This window comes from Branchiostoma belcheri, unplaced genomic scaffold (genome assembly GCF_001625305.1).
Source record: "Branchiostoma belcheri isolate BF01 breed outbred unplaced genomic scaffold, Haploidv18h27 scaffold69, whole genome shotgun sequence".
Taxonomy (NCBI): domain Eukaryota; kingdom Metazoa; phylum Chordata; class Leptocardii; order Amphioxiformes; family Branchiostomatidae; genus Branchiostoma; species Branchiostoma belcheri.
The window spans coordinates 415,238-442,418 of NW_017804342.1; the positions used below are offsets into that span (position 1 = coordinate 415,238).

A 27,181-nucleotide genomic window follows, 5' to 3' on the forward strand; every position below is an offset into this window, starting at 1 on the left:
TTTCATTATAATCAAGTTCAAGGTTTTAAGGCATATTGTGGTGGCTACTTAAGTTTATACTTTCCGTATCAAAATGACATTCTCTGTGGATTCTTCCTCCTCTTCCAGTGAAAAAGTAAGAAATCTCTCTGTTGTCTTTCGTATAAAAACCTCAGTAACTAACCCAATCCATGGAGCCGTCCCTTCTCTATATCGTTTCTAGCATCTACAATTTAAGATCACGATTAAATTTCCAACCCTCTCGTTGTCTAAGGTCTTTAGAGTCAGTTTCTCCTGTCTTGGACATAAATGTACAAGAACGGAATAAGTTACATCTTAGGTGGAATACCGTGTTCTTTTACTTCTTTTCCTGTGGTAAATCCACCTCTATGTACAGACAAGATGGGCCTGGGAACGAGACTATTTGTGACGTCATGGTTTTGAGGAATTGTTCATACCGTGTTACAGAAGTTTAGATACATAATTTTCACACAGTGGGATAGATAAAATAACCGTGCTTGGTTCTTACTAAAACATTTATGAAAAATGATCTGATAGTTCAATATTTCTCATTAAGTGACCAAAGAAGTGCAGGTATAAAAGAAGGGACTATGTCTTTTTTCAGAAATACCTTAGATAGGCGATACAAAATACACGAAACTGTTCGCGCATGCGCAACAGATGACGTCACAAATAGTCTCGCCCCTAGTGCCATTCTAAAACGCTAGTGTATCCTCGTCCCTGTTACAAGTATTCCTTTGGACAATTTTTTCTCTGAAGTGAACTATATACATACCTCACTTGAACACAAGTCTCGCCAATAACTTAAGTGAAAAAAAATCGGGATAAATTCCATCCACATCATTCTCTGTAGTTGTCATATAGCCTGTCCTATTCTGCCTGCCTTCAATTCACAAAATGAAGAAATGTTATCTTCGGTACTGGTAACATCTTACTACTTATGGTACATTGCAGTAGAAAAATAAATCAGCATCATTTTTAGTTTGGCCTTGATGTGTTTTGGCAACATTGTGATGACATACAATACTGTATGCTGAATAAAGTCTCTGGTTGGAGTTCTTTCGTGTTTCCAGTGACATGCCTTCTCCTAACTCTGTAGTCACGGTTGTGGTCCCAGTCTCTATATCTTTTCTTTTCTCAAAGGAAACCTTGCTGCATAGTAACAGAATAATGTTGTTGGCACAAAACTAGTAGGAGAACAAGGAGATGCTGTTGGAATTCTAAACCACTTCCCCCATCTTTTTTATGAGTTGGCAACGGTCAAAATGAATGGGTGGAAAACGCCTCTCAGCGAATTTCAAGTCAGCAATACTCATTTCAGTTCTCCGGGACCTTATACAGAATGACAGGGGCAAATTGGAGGGAAGCTTTCGTAGTGAAAAGAAGGTTTCGATTACAGATGTGGTTAAAAGTTACGAAAAAGGGACGATTTCTGAATGTTTTTCACTGTCAGCGTTTGCACGTCTTACCCTATCTGGTGCCACAACAGCTTTTCACCTCAGTTGCAATAAATGTCAACATGACACATTTTGTAGGAGTACAACAAACAAGAACAAACAAACAAACAAAGTTACAAATCAAATAATTCATAATATCAACATATGCATGCTTAGAACAACACCTCTTGGTTGTACGTAAAAATTGCAGATTACTGTAAGTACTACAGACTACATGTAAATGTCATTTGAAATGACAAAAGCAGACCGATGGACATTTCCCTTCGCCCTCGGCTTTCACCCTGTACAACACAAGCTTATACCATTAGCATTGCCTTTAGAGTGTTAGAACTAGTAATATGCCCTTGGCCCCAATGCTCAAATCACCCTACATTACAAAGTGTGTGCCAGCTCTAAAACTCGCAAACTTGGACAAAAACGCATTTCAATACCAATTGAGAAGCTTTTTTTAGTGTCGTTGACCAACGTTTGCCGTTGTCAACCATTTTTCTTAAGCCCCTGTCACACATTAAGGACTTAGGCCCAACTACCAACCAAGGTTGACAGTTTGAAATTCAGGAGCTGGCCTGATTTAATCCACAGCTACATTTTCATATGAATCGAGCCGAATGTGAGTTAAATTTGAGTCAAATTTTATCCCCTAACACGCCCCGAGCACCGCTGACCTCTCAACCACCAGCTAACTATGGCCGAACTTCCGGTTCACACCCGAATGTATTAAACATTTTAAAAACGAACAGTTGCCGACCTCGCCGAACACCAGCCAACCACGGACCTACTCCTAACCATGGTTGCGGGAAGGTCGGCTTGTGTTCGGGAGGCCATATCCGGCTATGTGTGACATGGGCTTTAGATTCAAGATGTCATAACTCTTCTCTGAGTTCAGTCGTTTGGACCCAACCACTTTCACCTTCTGAAGTGCGTACTTTCATTTTAACTCATGCGCTACGTCAACTTTTATGACCTGATGACATCATATAATTGCAAAGCAGAAGGTCAAAGTGGTTTCATTCAAACAAATAGACGGACAACAAATGGACATTCTTTAAGTTTTAGGCACACAACTTAACAATAATCTAAGTGAAATTACTACAAGTTCAATAAAAGTAAAAGTTGAATGTTGTGAGACTACGGAACACGGTGGGGTGGTGTCTGTGGCACGAGCGGCTTTAGATGAGGACAGATGGAGTGTTCTGATGATAACCCTCCCTCACTTCAGTAGATATATTTACACACACAAACACAGTGCCTTACCGACCAACAAGAATCACACTACGCTGAATATTGGTGATGAGACGTCTAGATGTTTGTTTTCGTGAATGCTAAAGTCACAGGATAGCCGTTGATTCCTCATATGTAAGCCTGAATGACAGCCAATAGCTAAAGATGGTAAATTGATATCCAATCAGGTGACAGCCAATTTTCTGCAACCAATGACATGCTAGCCAAGAGCAGACAACCAATGAAATGATAGCCAACAGCTGACAACAAATAGAATGACGGCTCATCGCTTTGTACCTTCAGTTGATAGGTTGTAATACTGCCTGTGTATTATTCCTTTGCAATTAGCCCTCGAGCTCGGAAATGAGTTGTTCAAATATAGATTATTTAAATGAAGTGGTGGGATTGCGTCGAATTGATTTGGGGTAAGTGGAAGTACTTACGGAAAGTCGACGGGGTATTCAAGTCCCTCTGACATCACTCCAGGAGGATTGTGTTTCAACCATGTCTGCTCCACATCCCTATTAAACCTTTGCCATGACTAAACTTCAGCTGAATCGAGATCACAGAACTCGTCAAGAGACTAGAAGCAAAGAGAGCCCAGCTCAAACATCTATAGTATAAGGAACAGTGACGCCGGAGTAGTTTTCTAATCTGTAATTCTATTGGTCGGTTTGGCATTGGAATCAACCAATGATATTATAGTCCATCATTTTAAATTTCATCTGCCCTCGTGATTGGTCTAGCCTCGTATCCACACTTGTCCTAACTCCGGTTCGCCGCAAGGATAGCCTACAAGCAGAATCTCAGATTCGGCAGGACAGCGATCAAAGGAGCGAGGCGGAGCTAGACTAGGGTGGGTACGAGGCTATGAATGATCACTTTGTGTATAAAAACGTGTGGCTACACCGTACGGATAGCCTGGGGTGGCAGGCGCCTCCGGGGCGCCGCCGCTCTAGTGTGCATTGGTGCACTCGCCGTCCTTGCAGGCCTGGCACAGTTCGGCGTTGTGCTGGGTGCGAGGCTTGCCCGGCCGGCGGTCCTGTCTGAGGGGCGGCTGGTAGAAGCCGTAGTACGTCTGCCCCACACGGTTGTACACGTTCCCTAGCACCTGGGGACGGAAAACAAGAAAACGTCTCAAATTTGTCTTCACAAATTCGCATAATTGTTACAAAGTCGCATATCAATCAACAGTCCGTGCTTATAAACCTGCTATTCTCCTGCAGTCTCTAGTGACACTGACGAAAGGTAGTGGATGCTACCTGAAACGCCTGACCGTTTCCAAACTCATGTCCAGTTGCTTGAGTAACTGTTTTGACGTATCTTATTACCTGGATGTCTAACCTTCACTGACGTATAACAAGAAATGTTTTGAAATTAAAGTAAACCATACATATCACTCCAATGCTGTTTGTTATGTTGGGTGTGGCATTATAAGATAAGTGTATGACTTGAGTGTAACACCATATTGCAACGCCTTGTTAGTCGTCTGGTGTTGATTCAATCAAGAAATCCCATTTCAAAGTTGACCAGGGACCAAAAAAGAACAGGAGGCCGTACACTACCATGGTAGTTCATCTGCGTTGGTACGAGTACTTACATGTTTAAAATTAAAAATTTTGTTCTATTGAAGAAGAACAGAGTGACTGGTCAAAAACTCTAGGTCAGAACAATCTCTTGTGTTGGTAGTTACATGTTTAAAGTTAAAACCTTTGTTTCCAACACGCACAAATGGGTCGGTCTTTTTAAGAAGACCAGAGTGACTGGTCGAAAGATCTAGATAGGCCAATCATCGAACATCAGCCCCAGAAAAATATCTCTTGTCTTTTAGCTTGTCACGTCATAAAGACAGTACCGGATACATTCCTCACAAAGATCTGTTAGACGTACTGTACGTATAATAAAGGCATCACATCTTGCACGTACAACGACGGAAGCCGCCCAACATTCTATCCGTCCTTCCGGGTGTCTACGTGCAAACAAACCATCACCATCTATCGACGACTGTTTGAAATATCCTATCCACACGCCAGCACAGATATCAGTAACGTCAATACTCCCTTCACATCGGAAGCCATACCGATGAAAAAATCATGTACAACGTACAACATGTACAAAAGACCGATCCTGAAGCCCCGCCCACCTACGTCAAAACATAAAGATACAAATATGGCCTGCAGCCACTCTCTCGTTGGTTGAACCGCAAATTGCCTTCACTCATTGGTTGAACTTTTAATTGTGATGGACATTCGGGATCGATCAATTTATGTTAATATTGTTATAACAGTTTAGTCTGGTATGGAGGAATCAAGTGTTTTCAAAACACCTAATATGTGCAAGTTCGTTAGACTTTCTAACATTGCCGCAAGGTGACGCTGTGACAGCTAGTTTTGGGTGAGTGTGTCGTGTCGATGACCTTAGCATTTATTTGATCCGAATGACTTCTTTGAAACGTGCTTTCTTTACAGGTAAGTAGCAAGACCACACCTAACTCAGAGGAATTTAAGTTTTGAGCGTTTTAAAAGTATCGTACTGACGTCGAAACTGGTAAAAAGGAGGGGCTAGTTAAGTACACATACAAGCTTATTACCATTGACAAAATGACGTTTGGGAGCTTTTATGTTTACAGTTTAGCTCGAAAGAGAACGCACCAAATCACAGCTGTGCCTCCAATTCAGGGGACTTCTTTTTAGACACCAGACAATAAGACCACACCAGCTTCTGCCTTAGGGATTCGCTTCTCAGTGAGAACTTTAGTAACTCCAATGAAAAGACAATCTTAAGCCAGTGAAAAGTATGTAGGTAGACGCAGAGGCGGCTTGTTAAATTGATGAGAAACGTTCACGTGAACAGTGGCGATCTTTTTTCTTTTCTTTTCTTTTCTTTTCTCATCTTTCTTCTTTTTTGGGACGCTAAGGCGCAGTGGTTCAACTGTTCGTGAAGTCGAGGAGCATGTACATGTCATTATAACACGACGGAACCTGGCGTCAACACAAGATAGCGTGGACATGTCTACTGGATAACTGTATGCAACAGGTAATTTGCAGTGCCAGAACACAGGGTAATCTGACATGGACGGAAACTAAAGTGCGGAAACTCCCGTCGGAATACCATAAAAGGGCAACGACTCAGACTCCGGTTCAGCTCACCTCATTGGTCCAACGTTTCAGGTCGTTTCCCCCTTCCTCCGATTAAAACATTGACGTCTAAAGATGACGTTGTGCAGTTTTTAGTGTAACAGGAGACGGGATCCCCCCAGGGGCCACGGTTATTTCCCCTCTTCCGCTCAGGACCGCTCCCGCCAGAATTGTCAGACGACTTTTTTTGCGTCAGCAGGCGCGCTGTCGGTTGATTCAGTTTCCATGGTTATTACCTAATAAGGGCAGATCAAGAGCGTTTGTCGTCCCGGAAAGGTCCGGCTTTATACCGTCGATAATTGTCATCACCTAAGAAATGGTATCAAGATCCCATTGCTGGTTCGCCGCGAAGAAATCCTTAGAGATGCCCCGCCGTTGACGTCATACCCTCCGCTCTCACGCACTTCCGCAAGCCAGAGATGGTTGCGTGACGCACTTGTGACGTCAAGAGCTCCCCCGACAGATGATTTTGCCCAACACAGCTTCAATTGTCGGGGATTCTTCAATGTGTTTTTTAGCCCCTGGTCGAAAACTACGCATCCTGTCAAGACATCAGACTTCCCCATAAGGAGCAGCAAAAGACGCCCCGGTCCCGATCCGAAGCTTGACCCGTCGCGAAAATAAGGGCAGCAGATTAGGACATGTAATCACGTCATTGCCGGGGCTTAGAAGTTCGGAAGACGATGTTAATCTTTTCCGGAGGTAATAAGAGCTGGTGATGTTTTGCACATGAACCCACCCAAGCCGTGACAGCAGATAGCAATTTGTTATGAGTGTCCTTAGATCGGGTCAAGTCGGAAGTTTGAGCGGCAGGTTTACTACCTCAGTAGAACCACAGGCTGTTTTCGTACCTACTAGTGCCAGTGTTGTCAACGAGTAGGTGTGCATACTGTTATTTCCAAACATTACAATGAATGGATGGTTCGCTTGAAGCAGGATTGTACGATCATAAATTTAAGGACGTGCTTCAGACCCAAGAAAAGACGTCTGAAGAGACGCAGAGGCAAGAGAAGCGAGNGACATGGACGGAAACTAAAGTGCGGAAACTCCCGTCGGAATACCATAAAAGGGCAACGACTCAGGCTCCAGCTCACCCCATTGGTCCAACGTTTCAGGTCGTTTCCCCCTTCCTCCGATTAAAACATTGACGTCTAAAGATGACGTTGTGCAGTTTTTAGTGTAACAGGAGACCGGGATCCCCCCAGGGGCCACGGTTATTTCCCCTCTTCCGCTCAGGACCGCTCCCGCCAGAATTGTCAGACGACTTTTTTTGCGTCAGCAGGCGCGCTGTCGGTTGATTCAGTTTCCATGGTTATTACCTAATAAGGGCAGATCAAGAGCGTTTTGTCGTCCCGGAAAGGTCCGGCTTTTATACCGTCGATAATTGTCATCACCTAAGAAATGGTATCAAGATCCCATTGCCGGTTCGCCGCGAAGAAATCCTTAGAGATGCCCCGCGTTGACGTCATACCCTCGCTCTCACGCACTTCCGCAAGCCAGAGATGGTTGCGTGACGCACTTGTGACGTCAAGAGCTCCCCCGACAGATGATTTTGCCCAACACAGCTTCAATTGTCGGGGATTCTTCAATGTGTTTTTTAGCCCCTGGTCGAAAACTACGCATCCTGTCAAGACATCAGACTTCCCCATAAGGAGCAGCAAAAGACGCCCCGGTCCCGATCCGAAGCTTGACCCGTCGCGAAAATAAGGGCAGCAGATTAGGACATGTAATCACGTCATTGCCGGGGCTTAGAAGTTCGGAAGACGATGTTAATCTTTTCCGGAGGTAATAAGAGCTGGTGATGTTTTGCACATGAACCCACCCAAGCCGTGACAGCAGATAGCAATTTGTTATGAGTGTCCTTAGATCGGGTCAAGTCGGAAGTTTGAGCGGCAGGTTTACTACCTCAGTAGAACCACAGGCTGTTTTCGTACCTACTAGTGCGAGTGTTGTCAGCGAGTAGGTGTGCATACTGTTATTTCCACACATTACAATGAATGGATGGTTCGCTTGAAGCAGGATTGTACGATAATAAATTTAAGGACGTGCTTCAGACCCAAGAAAAGACGTCTGAAGAGACGCAGAGGCAAGAGAAGCGAGGGAAAGACAGACACGTACTCGGAAAGAAAAAAAACGAAAGAAGAAAAGATAGCTAAGAATAGAAAATACTGTGTATAAAAAAAGAAACAAGATAAAAGAGAAGTGCAAAAGACAAGTGTAAAAGGCTTTACATTTTCATAACCGTGAAAAAATTAAATTTGGAGGATTCGTGTCCATAGACGGAAGTTCTACGTCACACTTTTGCTGAGCCCGGCATCTCTGTATTCTCTGTGTGTGCGGAACTATACCTGGAAAGTTTGAATCAGTGTTTTAAGTGAGAAATCAATAAGTATTTAATATTGCGTTCAGAACACCTTCATTCTTTTTGCATAAGACATGCGGCCGCCGTGTCAGGTGGTCGCCAGTATTGTACGATTTCCGATAATAAATAAGAAGAAACCTTGCGTGAATTTCCGGTAAACAAGAAGATACCTTAAAGTTGGTCAAGGGTGGGAGGGCTTTCAAGAATAAATCGGATGGGAGTGAACACGTAGAGTTCAAGGTTATCAGATCTGAACGTCAGAATTGCTTATATGTTCCTGCATGTGTTCCTGCAGATAAGACGTCTGACGCTAGACGGCGCTCCCATGGCCCAAAGATAAGCATACCATACGATGCGAAAGCCAGGCTGCGTACAGGGTCATGCCTACGATGTTATCGCTGCTTGTTCTAATCAAAGACGTAAAGGCTGCTCAATAGAAACTGAATTAGGCGCGATAGCTAACTTTCATGGCGTCTTGCCACCCATTTTTGGGATGCAAAATATCATAATTTGTTAGCAAATATTCATCCCCCAGTACAATATTGTGCAACCTCGTGTATGTTAAGTTAACGACGGTTCTGTAGTTACTGATTTGGCCAAATATAATGCTTACGTCAACATGCGGTTAAGTTAAACAGGAAGGTGACACCTGGGTCAACGTTTGAATTTTGCAACCCCGTCACTAGCGTTAGGCCACAGCAAGTAATTTCATGGATCAGTGCGCGCATTAATTTTTGCCTGATTTTGGAGAAAAAAAACAAGAAATTTTGTTGCCCTCTGACAGTGGTCAATATTCCGGAAATGGACAAAGATCCGTTGCCATGCCGGAACGTGGATGGCAGATAAATATGAAGAGAGGAGACAAGACAAGGCTTTGATTCATTGTTGGTCTTTTACTTTGATACAGTGATGTATTTCATTCCTTTTATATGTCATGTTTACTAAATCAAAATCGTTTGTATAGTGATAAAAACTTTATTTTTCAATGATAATTGGATGTTGTAATAGTTTGCAGTAAACATAGCTCAACATAGCTATCATTTCTTGTTCAACAAGGTTTATGATGTCAAAATTTTTTGGCCCACCTTGTTTTTTCGCCTTTTCGATCCGTAGAATTTACTTGCTGCGGCCTAAGTATCAAACCGCTAATCCGAGGCGCCCGTGCTGTGCACATGTCGACCCTTGTACACCGTAACCACAAGAACCTTTCGGCGCTGCTTTCTGCCAACATGCTCATTCAACAACCAGTTACAAATGAATTCCAATCAAGGAGCAAGAAACGGGAATTGAAAGTACTGAGCTACCAAAACATGGCGATGCTCCAAATTCATGACGTCAGACTTCGATAGGTTCAGCATACTTTTACATAGACACTGTCAGCCGCAGGTTTAAAGCAATATTATGTATGATTTTTGCGCCAAAATTGTAAATGTAAGTAATTGAAATTTTCTCATCTAGATTGTCATTTTCAATAACTTTCAACATATTAGCGTCGCTATTTTTTTCCCGCGACTCAGCGCAGCGTGAGAATAAGTTGCGCCAGGCCCGCTATATTTTAGGAGGCTCCTAAAAAAGATGTAAACAAACAACATGGCCGCGATCCGCGCTAGCGCCGAGAAGTTGGCGGTTTCCAACACGTTTTCGCGGCGTAACGACGTTGATCTTTTACTCCCCAAATGTCATCATGAACCCAGGTAGGTTTATAGCGTAATAAAATATGTAAAACACTGCAACGTTTGAAATTGAGAAAATCTTACATATCAGGGATATGACCTGATGATACTTCTATTAGAAAGGAGAAAACCTTTCCTGCATGGAATGAAGCAACGTGGCTCAGACACGTTCACTCTCGTAATAGGATGGAACCAGGATAGGAATGTCCCAATACAGATACCGACGACGTAACCTGTTCTGAGAAATTTCCGCCCTCGTTAATATAGTACGTTGTACCACATCTTGATACAGTTTGATGTCTCAGCGCACTATCGTAGTCTCCACCAGACTCCTTTTGCAGGCTGAATAGATGGTAAAAATCGGCCTAAAAAGGGGATTTAATTGGCCAGAGGCTTTGGCCGGCCAGAGAGGGTCCATTTCTGTGCAGGCAAATGGACCCAGTCCCCTTTTTAGGCCGGTGTTTACTATTTATCCAGCCTGCAAAAGGAGTCTGGTATAGACTAGCACTATCGCCCCTCGTTTCTGTTCAGTGATGGTTGAAGAGCCCTGATGTATACGTTTGCCAACCGTCACTCAACAGCCAGGACGGGGGGTGATACAGACTTACCGACATCGCTACCTCAGTACTGAGACGGCCAAGACTTCGATGTGATGACGTTTTATGTATTGAATCCTACCTCTCGATTTGTCTGACCATGCATTATCAACTGACATCATATGTACCTCCGTAGATAGTTTCATTAGTTTGGTAAGACACTGAGTAAAGAAAGTCTTTTTACACAACCAAGTCTTTTATTCAGCCGAGGTTCGGTGATCGCGTCTGTTAATGAATGACCACAATTATGTATATATACAGCTTCTGTACGTTTGGGACCGCATTGTTGCTACAGTTCCCTGTAACCACGCATATGTGTAGATATGTAAATATTGTACATATGCGAATGCATCTATAGCAGCGACACCTGTGCTGCAGTGCAATGTGAACCAGTCAGAATTGCCCTGAGGAAGGTGACAGACGGTTACCAAAACGTCGACTGAATAAAAGACCTCTTGAACTCTTGAAACTCCCCTTGAACTCTTGAAAAGCGGTTCAGGCCGAAGAGTGTACTGTTACTGAGACTCACTGTACGTCTCCAAGGTTAAAAGAAGGTTGAAAAAGAAAGACCTGGTTGTTAAAAAGAGTCTCTTTACTCTCTGACACATACATACATGTACTCTCCAAGCAGATGTATGATGCTACCTTCAGGCTCACTGTGTATGCACGTATTGGCGGCGTCCTTACATCTGCTTGGACTACATTCCGCGCGGACGTCTTACCTTGACGACCTCCTCCGGGTACCACATGGCCATCTCGAAGCGGCCGTTCTTACACCTCTTGCACTGCTGCCCGTACAACTTGAAGTGCAGATAGCCCTCTGGGACAGGCACGCCCTGCGGGTTCAGGTAGTACCAGAAGATCACCCGCCCCTTCATGGACGTCCAGCCGTTACCGCATTGCTGCAGGGGGAGACAAATTAATTAATTAATTAGTCAATTATTCAATCAATCAATCAATCAATCAATCAATCAATCAATCAATGAAGGAAGGAAAGAATTACCCCATTGCTGAAGAGGAAGAGAAATGAATGAATGAATGAATGTTTGAATGAAGGAAGGAAGGAAGGAGGTAATTTCCGCATTCCTACAGGAGAGAAATGAATTAATGAAGGAAGGAAGGAAGGGAGGGAGGAAGGAAGGAATTACCACATTGCTGCAGAGGGAGCGAGACAAAAGGAATGAATGAATGAAAGCATTGCCGCATTGTTGCAGAGGGAGAGGAGCAAAAAGAATGGATGAATGAATGACTGACTGATTGACTGAATAAATCAATGAATGGGTGGATGAATTGCCGCATTGCTGGAGAGGGAGAGAGGCAAATGGAATGAATGAATGAATGAATGAGTGAATGAATGAATGAATGAAGGCATTGCCGCATTGCTGCTGAGGGAGAGAGGCAAAAGGAATGAATGAATGAATGAATGATTCAATGAATGAATTCCCGCATTGCTGAAGAGGGAGAGAGGCAAAGGAATGAATGAATAGCTGAATGGATGCATGGATGAGTTTTAATCTGAGAAAGGAGTGAATGAACGAATGAATGAATGAATGAATGAACGAACGAATGAATGAATGGAATACTGCATTGCTGGCGACGGAGCAAAACAAATACTGGATAGTAGTTATGGGAGTAGTTATGATGTATTACACAAGACTATCACTTAACCTGGATTTCAGCACCAAGGACATAACTTGCCCTATGCCGGTTTCTTTGTTGTTCTGAAAGTGCCGGACATTTTTTGAACATACTTAATAATAATGATAATAAATGGTTTATTGGTCAAATGTTACCCGTGTAATCGCAGCCTTTTATAGCACTGAATTGATGCAGGGTTTACAATCACATGATACATATAACATATTTGCTCCACACATTTTTGTGGAACTGTCGCAAAGGTCTGTGCGGCTGCCATTCGGCGCCACCAGGTGACCTCAATACGGCTTTCCCCAACCGAAGTTAGGTACCCATTCACACCTGGTTGGAGTGAGGAAAGTTGTGTAAAGTGCCTTTCCCAAGGACACAACGTCGGGGCGCATGTCCAGACATGTTCCGGGTACAACTTGGGATCGAACCCGGGTCTCGCCGTTTCATGAATTCACAGTCGAACGCTCTACCACTACGCCACGGTTGTTATCCCTGCACTGGAGTAAGTATACACTGGTGTCTACATTTCCCAATTTAGTTATCGCGTTAGAGACTACAGTTATATGCAGTGATTTTGGGGCGATTGATAAAGACATCACATCATTGGAAGAGTAGCATGTACATGTATGAAGTCATGACATTTTGACATTTCCTGACGGTTTAATACGTCATATTAACCGTTTTTTCCGGCTCACAAAATGCCAACGGTCAGACCACGCGTCACGATAAACCGCGAAAACGTCGCACATTAGCTGTCGCCATAGCAACCTTGTAAACAAACACCAAGCGATCGGAAGACGCTATCGACATGAAATGTCTTCCAAGATCTTCCTAAAGAGCAAATCCTTCAGCTCACTTCCTGGAAACCTGCTTATACCTGTTTCCATAGAGATGCGGAATGAACTCGTAAGCCAATAAAACCATAAAAATTAACACCTTCCATTAAACTTATATCATTAATATATATAACATATCATTAAAATTTACTATACTGGAACTTTTTCGAGCAAATACGTATACTTCTTAAGGTTACATACTAAAACAAAGTTCTTGATGGTTGCATAGGTAAAATACATCAGTCATATGTATCAGTTTAAACAACATGTATTAAACGTAATAGTTACTAATCATTATGTGATAAGGTTTCCAGGAATGTACTGTTGAGAGGCGTTACGTTCCGGGAAGTTAGTTCATAGCGGCTTGTGGGTGGAGTAGGGGGAGGGTCACCTGGAGACGCACTGCGTTACTTTTGCAAAGACACTTTTACATACAACTTACGACTTTTGGTTCCTGAGAGTCCAAGTGAGATACGGTAGAAGTATTATCAAAAGAGTGAATCTGAAAAATTGGAATGTAAAAAATGCATGTTAACGGTTCCTTAAGACATGTTTCAATTGGGAAACGTTCTGTTGCTTTTGCATACCAGAACGTGAGTTATCAACCAAGGATTGAGGTGTTCGAAAATTCATTCTTTCCTATCGTAAAGTGGAACTCGCTGTCACCAAGTACAGTAGGGGCATTATCATTAGATAGCTTTAAACAATGTCTAGAGTTAGATGTTAAAGGGTTAGGTTAACACGTCGTCCGGTGTGATGTAGCCAGCTGCTGCCGCGCCGCCTGCCTGCAAAGCTGGTGTGTTACGCCGTAGGGCGGTTATACCGGCTATACAGATACAGATACAGACTGGCTAGAGATATTCTTGGGCACAGGCTTCGAAAGTTAAGAAAAACTAGAAAAGCAGGCGGTCAGAATCGCATTCATAATGCAGAAAGACACTTTCCAGTGACGTGCATGCGAAACAGCCGTTATTCGAACTCACGACTTACCACTGGACTACGCACGCTAACCCACGGCAGCTAAGGTACAGCACGGTTGCTGAAAAACAGCTAAATAGAGCAAGGTTGTTGAACGACAGCTAAGCTAGAACAAAGTTTTTGAACGACAGCTAAGTTACAGCAATGTTGCTGAACGACAACTAAGTTACAGCAAGGTCGTTGAATGACAGTTAAGTTACAGCAAGGTTGTTGAACAACAGCTAAGTTACAGCAAGTTTTTTGAATGACAGCTAAGTTATAGCAAGGTTGTTGAACGACAGCTAAGCTAGAGCAAAGTTTTTTAACGACAGCTAAGTTATAGCAAGGTTGTTGAACAAATCAATTATTCTTACATAAAACTTCTATGACTCATATATAACACCGTCTAGTCTCCATGATTTGCACCTTATTGAAGGATGACAGATTTGGCACGCCACGTGTAGATTGAGAACAACAAATACAAAACGTGGTTTGTCAGGCCTGCAATCTCATCTGCTGTTCCCGGGGTGTAAATATGAGTTTATTTCATGATTGAAAGCGGCCATTATGGAAAAACTGGAACTCATTTGATAGAGCATCGTTCCAATGATGACCACCGCAGCTGGAATTCGATGTGTACCTACTCTTATAGAAACATAATTATAACGACACAACTGTCCTATGCATGTATTATTAATGCCATCGTTCCTTTGGCCGATGTTAACGTTCTGTATTCCGAGGTTACCACTGGAATACGCGCGCTAGCCTATGGCAGCTAAATTAGAGCAAGGTTGTTGAATGACAGCTAAGCTAGTGCAAGGTTTTTGAACGACAGCTAAGTTACAGTAAGGTTGTTGAGCGAATCAATTATTCTTACATAAAACTTCTATGACTCCTTATATAACACCATCTAGTCTCCATGATTTGCACCTTATTGAAAGATGACAGATTTGGCACGCCACGTGTAGATTGAGAACAACAAATACAAAACGTGGTTTGTCCGGCCGGCAATCTCATCTGCTGTCCCCACCAGGGCATAAATATGAGTTTATTTCATGATAGCAAGCGGCCATTATGGAAAAACTGGAACTCATTTGATAGAGCATCGCTCCAATGATAACGAACGCAGCGGGCATTCGATGTGTACCTACTCTTATAGAAACATATTTCCTGTGCCGTTATAAGTAAATTATAACGGCACAGCTATCCCGTGGCTCTTCTGACCGATTTCTACATGTTCGGAGGTTCATATATATCGATTAAAAGAAGGTCCAGTCTCCTATTTACCAGCTTCACACAGACATAATGTTTTATCAAGTAGGCCATTTTCGTCGTCAACAGCTCATATCAGAAACACTGATCATGAGATATAAACAGAGAACTCCTCGATGCAAAGTCTTCATCTTTGCAACTCCGCTAAAAACCTGATTCGGTCTACAGAATACAGCTTAGAATTCCAGAATGAACATGCAACAGGCTCTCCTGTATGTAAATTGAGGGCTATGTAATTCTTGAGATACTGCGACTGATAGAGACATTAGTACATATAAGGGGCTACGAAACACGAATGACAGCTGCTAACAAATAATCTATAAAACCTTCAAAGAAAACTTCAACATGAAAAATATGCCACGTAACTTTCGTGAAGTTGTGTCTATTCCATATCGAATCGACGATAGTTTGAATATCATATTGCAGAAGACACCGCAGCAAATATGGAGCAACTGAATTTATTACATTCTTACCTAGATGAAATGTAAAAATAGATCATAAAAAACTATAGGTCGTAGATCCATCGGCCATATCAGTTGTGGGAGCGAAGTGTATGTTAAAAAGGATTTTTTTCGTGTCAGTGAAAACTAAAGTGATTTGCAGTATTTCATGTTATTTCAGTGTTCAGGACCAAACAAGCAAAGCAAGTAGAACCTACCAATTAAGCCATTTTGATACGGAAGACAACCTGCGCCCTAATTTCGGCATCTACAGGTAAACGACGTGTGTGATTCTCGGCAGGTAGCTCTGCGATTATTGTTAGTCTTTCAATACCTTGTTGACAGTTGGTAGGATTCTGGTCTAGTTAGTCCCAATAATTAGGCACTTCAGAGATTCTAAGGTGCTTCATGTTTGTGTCAATCATTTCTATAAAGCGATAAATTGCTATGACCGAGTGAAACCCGTGTCACAGACAGTGTCCGTACGGTGCACCTACAATGGAGGGTTTTCCGTACCGATCGCACAGTGCACTCTCACTCACTCACTGCGTCAAGATCTCTCGGAGTCTTCTCATGACTGTCTGCTTCCATTTCTATCTATCCTCCATCGCTGCAGGCAGTTGACTTAGAGTCATTCCACTGTCAGCTTCTAGCTGTTTACTGTAAGTCAGGTGTCGCCTTCCGCGACTTCTCTTTGGTTCCACAGTAAGAGTTTGTGTACTACCGCATCCTTGTTCTTTCTTTCGAAAAAGTGGCCTACAAAACGTAGTCTCGTTTGTCGTATTATTTCAGCAATCGGTGGTATGTTTTTGCACAGCTCACGGTTTGAAATTTTCTTTGTGCAAAAGGAAAGAAAAGTGGTCTCGATCCGGTGATAGTATACTGAAGAGCTAATCCCCCACTGGTCGTAATAGAAGTCAGACGCTATGTACAGTATCTACAGGTTAACTGTACTGGGAAAATTCCCTTTTTTCGACAAGCACAATGAACAGTGGACCACGGCTTAACGTTCCGTCCTAAGTACTACGACCCTTTCCAGTAGCGTGCATGGCGGGTGAGCAACAACAGCCGGGATTCGAACTCCCAACTTCTTGGTCCAGAAGCAGGGGCACTGGACTACGCACCCTACTATTGATTTGAGAATAAACGGGCGCAACTGTTTGAAAATGAAGTTAAAATTTCCAAACTACTGCACCCGCGTTTTTTTCTTTCTTCCCAAATCTACGACGTATGGCGATATCGTCGGGGAAGAAAGCATCGAACGATGTATGTTTGCGGAGCTTAACTTATGACCCTGGATCCTTGGTGCTGAAAACCAAAACCACTACAAAACAAACAAAAAAAGAGTTCAAAGTATGGTCCTGTCCTTGGTGCTGATATTCCAACTACTACAAAATAAAAAGTAGTTTAACTCATGACCCTGTTCTTGGTGCTGATATTCAAAACTGGTACAAAATAAAAAGTAGTTTAACTCATGACCCTGTTCTTGGTGCTGATATTCAAAACTGGTACAAAATAAAAAGTAGCTTAACTCATGACTCTGTTCGTGGTGCTGAAAACCAAAACTACTACAAAAACGAAACGGAGTTTAACTCATGACCCTGCCCTTGGTCCTAATATCCAAAACTGCTACGAAACAACAAGGAGACTAACCCATGACCCTGTCCTTGGTGCTGATATTCAAGGCTACCACAAAACAAAACGCGATCCCTTAGAAGTAAATTTTCCTTTTCATTGATATGGTAACACAAACCACAATTTGCGCCAATTCTCTGCTGCTACGATCAGTACTGTTCATGTAATAATGGCGGTTATTACCGGTTGGTCTCGTACGCAAAGTAAACAGGATGGGCATGTGGGCTGAGAGACACAAAGAAAGTTCCAGGTCGGACGGAACCTTCATCAAACTACCACAGAGAAGTATGGAAAGTTATCAGGAATCAGTACAGAGAAACTAGGACAAATTATGGAAATAACGGGGAATGTCTCAGTAGTAACCCAAAGATGCTAAGTAAACAGGATGAGGATGGAGTTGAGTGACACGCTATATAGCTACACAAAAGAAAACGTTTCAGGTTGGATGGAAGCTTCATCAGACTACCACAGAGAAGTAGGGGAAGTTATCAGGAACCAGTACAGAAAAATTAGGACAAATTAACATGGAAATAACGGAATATGTCTGTAATCGCCCAAAGGTTGTCGTACGGCAAGAGAAAGCTCGAAAAGACTGCATGTTTTTGCATAAAACCGGAGTTGGTACAGAACCAAATTATAAACTCAACTCTGAAGTATTCCTAGGAGCATGATATTGGAATACTACCTACCTACTTAGAACTAGTTCCTCCCGAAACACCTAAAGATATGATTCTAGTTGTGTCATCGAAAACTCGTTGGCAAGGAAACTCCACAATACATGATTCAACGGGCTAAGCTAACAGCACTCGCAACGAACAACGATATTCCCAACCACGAAGGCTTTCTTGCTATAGAAGTTATTTGTATGAGCTAAATCTGGCAATTTGAAACCACGATATCATCCATTGTTTGAAAGACATTTTGACATGCAGTTTTGTCCCTCCTTCACCTATACTGATGACAGGCTACCCTATTAGCAAAGAAGACGCACAATGTCTCTTTGCAGTTGTGGTTCAAATGAGGTACTTAATTGCCTTATGCAAGCCTCTTGAAAGGCGGAGAACAACAATATTCTTGTGTGCTATGTATCCGAAATAAACTCTTATAATTGGATATGGTTTCTCCGGTGGGTTACACGTGCTTCAGATAACTATATTCCGTAACATATGCTCTATACATGTCGCGTCAAATACTTAAAAACACTCAATATAGAAGAATGAAAGGAGAGAATCCAGGACTAACTTTGGACACAGACAAACCAAGCTTTCTCTGCCTGCCATCTTTCCTAAAATTACAATTTTTGGTCAAACTTTTTCACTCACGGTAAACGCAGATTCTTGATATCAGTGTATTGGCACACGTACTTTTCTCACTGATCACAGCAATTACATCTATACAAAAGTAGCAAAGACCTTAGACTCAATGTTCAAGCTACAGTTGCTATAAAGTGTAAATTTAGCATTGCATGAGTTTGTAGCAAGGACCATATGTCTGGCAGTTTCTACTTGTAACGTTACGGCTGTTTTAGTTTTGGTTAGAAAAGGATATTGGACAATGAAACAAAACAGAAAAGGCCAAAAAGAACACATTCAACATGCGTACATTTCCCAGCACTCTTTAGAGAGTACTGTTTAGACTCTAAAATGATATCGCCTGTACAGAAAACGGGAGTAAAAGGGAGATGGAACTTCGGGACTGTGTTTGTACGGTCAGAACACCCACATATGGTTTTCATATAATGACAAACATACATTTCTATTGATACAAATGTAAGTCAATTATTTTCTATGCGTAGGATCTGCATAATCAAGGTTAACTATGGTACAATGATGCACCAAAGAAATTAGACAGACGATCGTGTGTGTGAATGGGAGAAAACATACTTCCCGTTATGCTATAGAAAAGCAAATAAAACCTGATATCTACAGTAAAGTACAGTATAGTATAGTATAGTTGGGTGAGACTTCTCAACGCAGTCCTCTATATACACAAAACAACAACAATACCTTTGGATGGACGGAAGAAACAGTCCAGTGGATAGAGCACCAGCGGCTGTAGAAGTTTTAGTTGTGCTACGTGGTAGACAGACAGAGTTAAAGCTGCGATACATAAGGTACTGCACGGCAGAATCACGGGTTTCTTTGTACTGCAAACAGAATCAGAGCCTCTCAGATTTTAATTTAGTGCATCCGTTGATTGAAGATGTTGTTGAGGTCCATATCGTCTGCTGGGCTGACGCAAACGTGTGGGTTGTGAAGTGGCGGTCGGCGGCGAGCTGCCCCTGCCCACGCGCACCCAGACAGCGTGGAGATGGGGCACACGTCGGCGGCACATCCCGCCGATATCAAAACACTTCCACATCAAACCACGGAGATTTCGCTGCGTTTTCAAACATGTGATTTACTCAACAACTTTGAACACATCAAGTGTTAGTCGTTGTCAAGACTTCAGTGCAGTACGGGGGTGTTTAATGATGCTGATACACGTTACCAAGATGGAAAACACTACCATTCAATGTGACATTGAAATCTGAAGGATTCATCTCAAGTATGCCCGTAAATAACATCATCAGGTTGGGGAATGGCTAGCAAAGTTCTTTGTTCACAACCGCTTTTTAAAAACGAGCCGACGTTTCGATGACCGTCTGTCATCTTCGTCTTCTTCAAGACTAAAATAGTTTCAGTGCACTGTGAACCAGTAACACAGTGCTCAGTAAAGCAGTCATATTAGCCCTGATGAAGATGGCAGGTGGTCATCGAAACGTCGGCTCGTTTAAAAAAAAGAAGTGGTTTTGAATAAAAAACTTGCTATCCAATCCCAAAAGATGCTTAAGACAACGTATATGGTTGCATCGAGACATGGCATTTTGGGTTTACAACATCATTATTCGCTGTTTCTGTCCCAAGCATGATTTTATGTGGAGTGACTAAGTAGGGTCACCCTGTTGTCCACACTGCGTAACGCACGTTGGACTCCACCCCCGTACGCGTCTGACTCCTGAAACGCACTCCGTGCAAGTTATGATCAATGGTGAGTTTAAATGTCTCCACATGATCCTCTTCATTTCCTGGTGTCCATTTCGTAACACCCAGTTACAGTACGAGCACATTAAAACCTTCCCCGACTGACTACGACATCGTTTTCATTACACAGACTCCGAGCATTCGAGTACAACTCGGTGAAGCAAATGCGACATTTTGTTTCCTCAGGCTGTCACCCTTCGGACAAGTTTTAAAGGCATGTATTAATTGAAAGGGCCTTTACATCAACCTTTAATATATAAGGATAAAAAAAGTTGGTTCTTAGGGATTGGATTTCACATATTAAAGCCACAATACCGCTCATGTGTGACGACACGTGTATAGTCCACTTTCATGAGTGGGACTTAAACTTAAAACCAAGCGTTGATTACAACTTTTAGCATAGGATTGTTTGGACTGTACTGGTTTTATCGTCAACTCTATAATACTGTACCCGTAAAGCAAATAAAAAGATGATTAGCCACGAAGAGTAACTAAGTAAACATGATCTAAACGCTTTGAAGGCAACAAACAGAAATTGTAGGTAGAGAAGAAAACGACTACCACTCTTTTGCGCAGTTTTTACTTTTTCCACAATTGACCTTAACTTAATCAGGTCCATTGTTGCTACGTTTAGACCACCCTTGCTTCCCATACATAGGTATGGTCCCAATGGACAGGTTTCTTCACTCAACAAAGCGTTACTCTGGCTACCGCATTTTCTAAAAGGCATCCTGTCGAAGCCGTCTGTGTCTAAGGTGAGTAATTTGTGAACACCTGCATTGTAGACATTTATACCACCGCATGTACGTCAAGTGAGCACATTACAAGGGTCAAGGCCTGAGGATGAAGGTGTCCATAGAAGAGCGAAGAAAGTTCTGTCTGGTCCTTCCATCTGACAAGCTTCCATCTAGACACATGAGCGGTATACGAGACTACAATGAAGGGTTAGACAGCCAGGTAATGAGATACACAAGGAAATTGATACTCAAGCAACTGGATAGATTTGAAAAAAAAATGTTTCAAGGAGCATCAACTACTTTTCGTCAGTGACTAAGAAAATCTGAAGTTGAACTATGATTTGATATGTAAATGGCCAACATTGCAGACCATCCTAGATCAGGACAAAGGAGTTACAGTAATGATATACGTAGGTATTGTGATGTTTGAGAAGACTAGGGCGCTGCAGACGATGTCATATCATTGGCAAACAATCCTGGTCTGCAAAAAGTGGTGTGGAGTGGTGTAGTGGTTAGCTATTCCGCTCCTGAACGACAGGGCTAGGGGTTCGAAACCCGTCGGAGATCCCAACCTCGAAAATCATATGCACACCACTGGTGGGTGTTGCAGACTTGCATGGAGCTTTACGTTTTGGTTGTGAATGTTTAATAACGAGAATCCTTCTTTGTAAGTAAGTTAAAGAACTCACCACGCGTTCTAAAGTTACAATAGTAGGACCACATCTTGGCCTTTGACTTATGGCTCAAACTCGTTGTTTGTTTGAGCCATACGTCAAATACAGAACTAGTGTGTTGCTACAACACTTGGTGACGTACCAGTCATGAGCATTACATTCATATTCTGAATTATTTCAATAGAAATCGCACAATTACAGACGAATTAAAATCAATGTTGAAAAGTTCACCGATGTGTATAGTCATCTCTGGTCACCTGGTCTTGTCTACGCAAGAAGGAAAAACTATAACACCACCTGGTCTGGAGGTACAATTGATAATACTCGTATGTGATGCATTATGCAAAACACCTTACGGGCGTTACAGGTTGTTTTCCATAGTTCCTGTCACAGGTAATTCGCTATAGGATGTTTACCAGACGGATACAACTATCTAATCTATACCTGACCTTGAAGAAGGAGAACATCATGGCGTCTTCCTCTCGTTCGAACATGTCAAGTCCTTTCTACTCGCGCAAGCAAAGGTCTAGGTCGTATTTTATTGTACCCAGACTTGTCTTTCACAAAACTGTGAATGCTTTGATCTACGTTGTTTCACTAGGTGTTAATCTAAGCCAAGTATTGAATCACACGGAGCCGCACTGAGATTTGCAGACACAGTCGACAGATGAAAAGGCCAATATCTAGCAAATAAATTGAACGTAATGTCAATGTACCACGATGTGGGTGGCTTAAATGAGCTGTAATTAAGCGTCATTTAGTCTGTCTGACACAACCGAAGGACCATATACAAGCACGGGGGCGAGAAGAGTATCTTCCCACGTCTGACTCGACCTACCAGCCGAGCTCTTCAGTAAGAAACCAAACAACAAGAAAACCGGAAAGGCATCAACAATCGTTAAGGTGGTTAATTTTCTCTGGTTTTACTCGCAGTACTGTAATGCAGGCTAAAGTGAAGACAGCAGTCCGGCTGTGGAGAAAAGCGCTTGTCTATCCCTGTGTCCTTGCGTGGTCTCCCCTCTCCGCCCACGGCGCGCCTGCGGTAACACACCCCCGCCGGTGGACCGAAGGAAAGGTCGCACACGTACTCACACCCGTTGTCGTCAAAATTCCCTTCTGTAATATCTCTCCTTTTTATCAGTTCTTCCCATTTTAGTTTTTATCGCCAATTGTTCACCCACTCCCTCCTGGAAATAGCCACCCTAGCACCGACAGGTCGAAACTATAGACCTACCTGCGTGGTCGATGCGTCTGCGGGAATTATGGCGTGAAATATTACCGGCACCAAATCTCATCCACCTTGTCCTGACATCTGGTCAAACCCATCTTACTCCCACCAAGTCGTATTAAAACCATTTACTTCACTGTCAAACGACTCTCCGGCAGCGTTTCTCAATAAGTGTGTGAGCGTACAAACACACACACACACACTATCGGGCTGGTAGTTTTTCAACTGGTCTGACAGTTTCATTCGAACGGTGCTCTACTGGTTATATAAAAAATCCATTGTGACCCTGGACAAAAGATCGCAACCTCTTGAAGGAAACTTAAGACGTGTACTTCTTAAGGGCGTTTAAGTACCACTCATTGAGAGGACCGCGTATCTTAAGAAGTAGGTAGATTGTTTATCACCGGTGATAATCTGTTAGTTCCTGACGAGGTTGATTGGTGATAGCACACACATTGTGATTTATTTGACCCATAGTTAGTCTAACTGCGTGATCGACTGAGGTATGCTTAATTACCGACATCTTTTCACCGTTGCGATTCGCTTTACCACTACCACTGGGCTTGCATGGAGGAAATGGTTTACAGCTGTGCAGTAGCGGGGAGTACTACCATCTCACTTCTCCAAAAACTACCCATGCAGACGGCCTGTTATGCTGCACTGGTAACACGGTGGAGCCAAAGTAGCCCAGGCTGGTAAAAGCCTGACCTTGTGACCCCTGGTTAATCGCAGACACCAGCTCGGTTTGGCTTTACACTTGTCATGCATCATTATGGTCACGTAGACATGGCGGCAGCAATACACCGTGCAGCAATGCAACAAAAGCAATGCGGTTTACGAAGAGAGAGAGAGAAAAAAGTCCAAACTTACCTGACAAGAGAAGCGGACCTTGGCGGAGTCCCTGAAGCGGTACCATCGAGGGCTGGGGGCGGCCGGGCTGGGGATGAGGTACCACAGGTGCGGGTAGAACTGAGAGAAGAGCTTGGAGAACTCGCCGTGCCACACGGCCTCCATACTCCTAGACGTAGCCAGCCACGCACAGGCGAGCCATCCGGGGAGGGAGGGCAGAAGATAGAATGGAGCGTCAACATACAAGCGCCTCATCTTCATAAAATCGGCGCGCTGTTGTACACATTGAGCGCACGTGTCTCACAATATACTCGGGTGTAATTACTACAAAATCGCCTTACGTGACATACACACACACACACGCACCCAGCCAGGATACCACTACACTGCTAGTGGGGACGTGCCCACTACTGTAAAGAGATTGACTTCTTTAACATCCATCAAATTTTACACCTCCGTATGTGCAATAGACTGTGATTCGCTGAAAGTCTAGCCGGCGTACGTGACTTGGGAAATATTCCTGCGCACTGAAGGGGGGTGATTCTTGGAAAGAAGACACTCACACACACACAGAGGTGTGATTTTTGTCCCAGGTAATGGCTGAGATTTCATTGGGTGGGCGAAGGGTTTTCTGAGAAGGTACTACTAGCAGATTAACAACATCACGGAGGAAACGTGCACGTATAGTGTTGTATCACGGATTGTTAACTTAACGTGGATTAAATGATAACTACACATAGCGGAGTATACTACCTGTGGTGAGGGGATTTTAGGGGGCAACCGTTAGAAATTACTACACTACTGGAACGCTACGCTGAGGGGGAGAAGAAATAAAAAGACGGGTTATAAAGAATAAAAAAGATAGAAAGAATGAGAGAGAGATACCCGAATGCTATGCAGTGGGAAAGGGAAGGCGGAGAAATAAAAGAAGGTTATAAGACAATCAAGAAAGACAGGGAGAGAGAGAGAGGATGGGAGAGAGTTACTGAACGCTACGCGGAGAGAGAAGTAAAAAGAGAAATAAAAAGAAGGGTTATAGAAAAGCAAGAAAGAGAGAATGCGGGAGAAAGCTACCGGAACGCAATGCAGAGGGAAAGGAGGAGAACTAAAAAATGAAGAGAGCAAAAGGGAAAGAGAGAGAGAGCGGGCTACAGTAATGCTACGCTGATGGAAGGAGAACTAAAAAAAAGGGGAAGAGAGAGAGAATGAGAGAGAGAGAGAGATGTGGTGAAGTGTCCGTCACCCGTCTGTACTGTACCTAACGTGTTCCTCGTGGATGGAGCGGCCTGAGGCCTGCATGGCCTCGTGCGAGTCCTCGCTGGTAGGAGGAATGGGAACGGTGGCGGCCGGAGTGTGCACCATGGCTAACGGTTCCAGGGTTTTAACGGAAGGGAGCCCACCACCACACAGTGTGTTGTTGGGGTTTCTATAGAGATGTAGGCCAGGTTTGGGATGGGATAGGTGGGAACGTGGTGCCTTGTGCGGTGGTACAAGCATGGGAGGTACGACCGAGCCGGCTGCCAGGGTATAAATGCGGTGGGGAGAGGAGACGCCGCGCTTTTGGGCTACGAGATGAGGTCATGAGGGGCCCCGCTGGCGTGAAAAAGCCGTCCCATCAGAAGAGTTGCGCAGGCAACGTCATAGGTAGGTTTAACAATGCAAACGCCGATAAACAACTTCCTTGGCAGTCGGCGCACGTTGTCACGCGCTCGCGTTACCTAAGGCTTTCATTTACGACGCGTCTACCTTGTGCCCCATCGACGTAATACGGGGCTGCTGGCGTAAAACGTCTGATTTGTGAATCAATAGACGCGCGAAACGTCCCGAAATGGGCAACCGCCCCGCGTGATGACGTCAATAGGCAAAGTGCCTTGCCATATTAGGAAAAACGCGGAGAACGGAAATGACCAAATAAGGAAGAAATCGGCATCACAGAGATCGCGGTTGACGTCATTTGGAAGAACGAGTCGAAGCGAAATGTTTACCATAATTTAATAATTCTTGCAGTGATGCATTTAGTATGTACCCTTCAACGTGCCACTAGACCGAAAGGACGGTTGTAGAAAAATGCACAGTAGTAGCTGCTAGAATTATCTGCGAAAGGCTGGGTTCTTTGCTCACTAGAAAACTATGTATGTAAAGCTCTTATGTTGCTAGAATGGACCTGACCGGGACACACTGCTGCTGCTGACTGTATGTACACAGCAGGGTAAAATTGTTCCGTCCGCGCTAGAGAGTCCGCCATGTTGTTTATCCGGCTCAGGCGGAAGGCGTTAGCTTCGCCGGGCCGGGCCGGGCTCGGCGTGATTCGTTACCTAGGTGGAAATTGGACGTCAACGTCACACTTAAGTCGGCTTCAACCAAATTCCGGCCGGATTTGACGTCAATGAGCTCAAAGCCCGCCCTGTAAGGATGCAGGCGGGAGGGTGGGGCGGTAGCGGCGGTAATTTATCAGGTAAGGATTCTCGTGCGTCACACCGCGGTGTGTTTTGCAAAATTTGAACAATTGAGACGGGAAAATGTGCTGCATGTGCGACGACGTTTACGTAACTTAAAAGGGATTTCTTCCTAATAAGTCTGCATTTCCGTAGCCTAGAATCTTCCAGCCATGGTAACAGTACATATTGTGAGATTCAGTGTGTAATAAACAACATCATATTCACCCTTGTGTTTTGGTTATCATTATTGTGGTTAATGTACACAGAAGAGAATTCCGAGCTGACATACATTTTGTAAGAGAGACATGAGAATGGTATCAAGCCATCGACAGTGTACATAAAAATATACCACCGGCTATACGAACACGAGCGAAATACGACCTCCATATGTTCCGAGATTTGTCCCTACGCATGGTGCTGAAATCGTGGTGGTTGTTGCTGTCCCTGAGATATTTTCTATTTGTTGACAAATTGCGTGCCGTATGTCTGTAGTCATCTCCAAATTGTACATTTGCTCCATAAGACAATATTACGTGTGTAGGTCTGTGGGTTCAGTAGATGGAGGTGGGTTTTCCAGGAAAAGATGGGCAGGGCCAGATTAGGCCGAATCAAGGCGATAGTGGGTATATCATCATCCATAGGCTACGCATTTCTGTACAAGCACAACAGCACTGAAACCCACGAATAAAAGGAATGGAAAAATGGATCCCTCAATAGTTTAGTTGATTCACGTTTATTGCCTGTTTATAAGCGTTAAAATGTATAGCCCCACATATGTTGTTACCTCTGAGTTAATTGTATGGAACAAACAACTGCATGCGCTTTATACTGACTAATCTTTTACAAATTTGTCTTGTCAAAACGTTGATAATTTGGTTCATAATTGAAAATCGATCAATTTGGCATAAATGACAATAACTTTAGCGTATGATAATGAGTTAAGATAGTTACACTTATTCATACAATCAAAATGCATGTTCACAAATATTGACGTTTTCT

General features: G+C 43.3%; 1 protein-coding gene across 2 annotated transcripts in view; it reads right to left on the reverse strand.

Annotated features, from left to right (window-relative positions):
* Window positions 1-1,474: 1,474 nt before the first annotated feature.
* The window catches only part of LOC109484216 (receptor-transporting protein 4-like), a 48,311-nt gene continuing 22,604 nt past the window's right edge, over window positions 1,475-27,181 (reverse strand). Inside the window, exons 1-4 of one of the 2 annotated variants that reach the window (XM_019787464.1) lie at window positions 25,003-27,134; window positions 23,766-23,913; window positions 11,169-11,348; window positions 1,475-3,789 (exon numbers count right to left, since the gene is read on the reverse strand). In XM_019787464.1, the coding sequence (XP_019643023.1) occupies window positions 3,634-3,789; window positions 11,169-11,348; window positions 23,766-23,913; window positions 25,003-25,241 (723 nt within the window). In that variant the 5' untranslated portion in view covers window positions 25,242-27,134 and the 3' untranslated portion in view covers window positions 1,475-3,633. Of the gene's footprint in view, window positions 3,790-11,168; window positions 11,349-23,765; window positions 23,914-25,002; window positions 27,135-27,181 lie in introns of those variants that run through there. The other variant, XM_019787463.1, reaches the window with a different exon arrangement.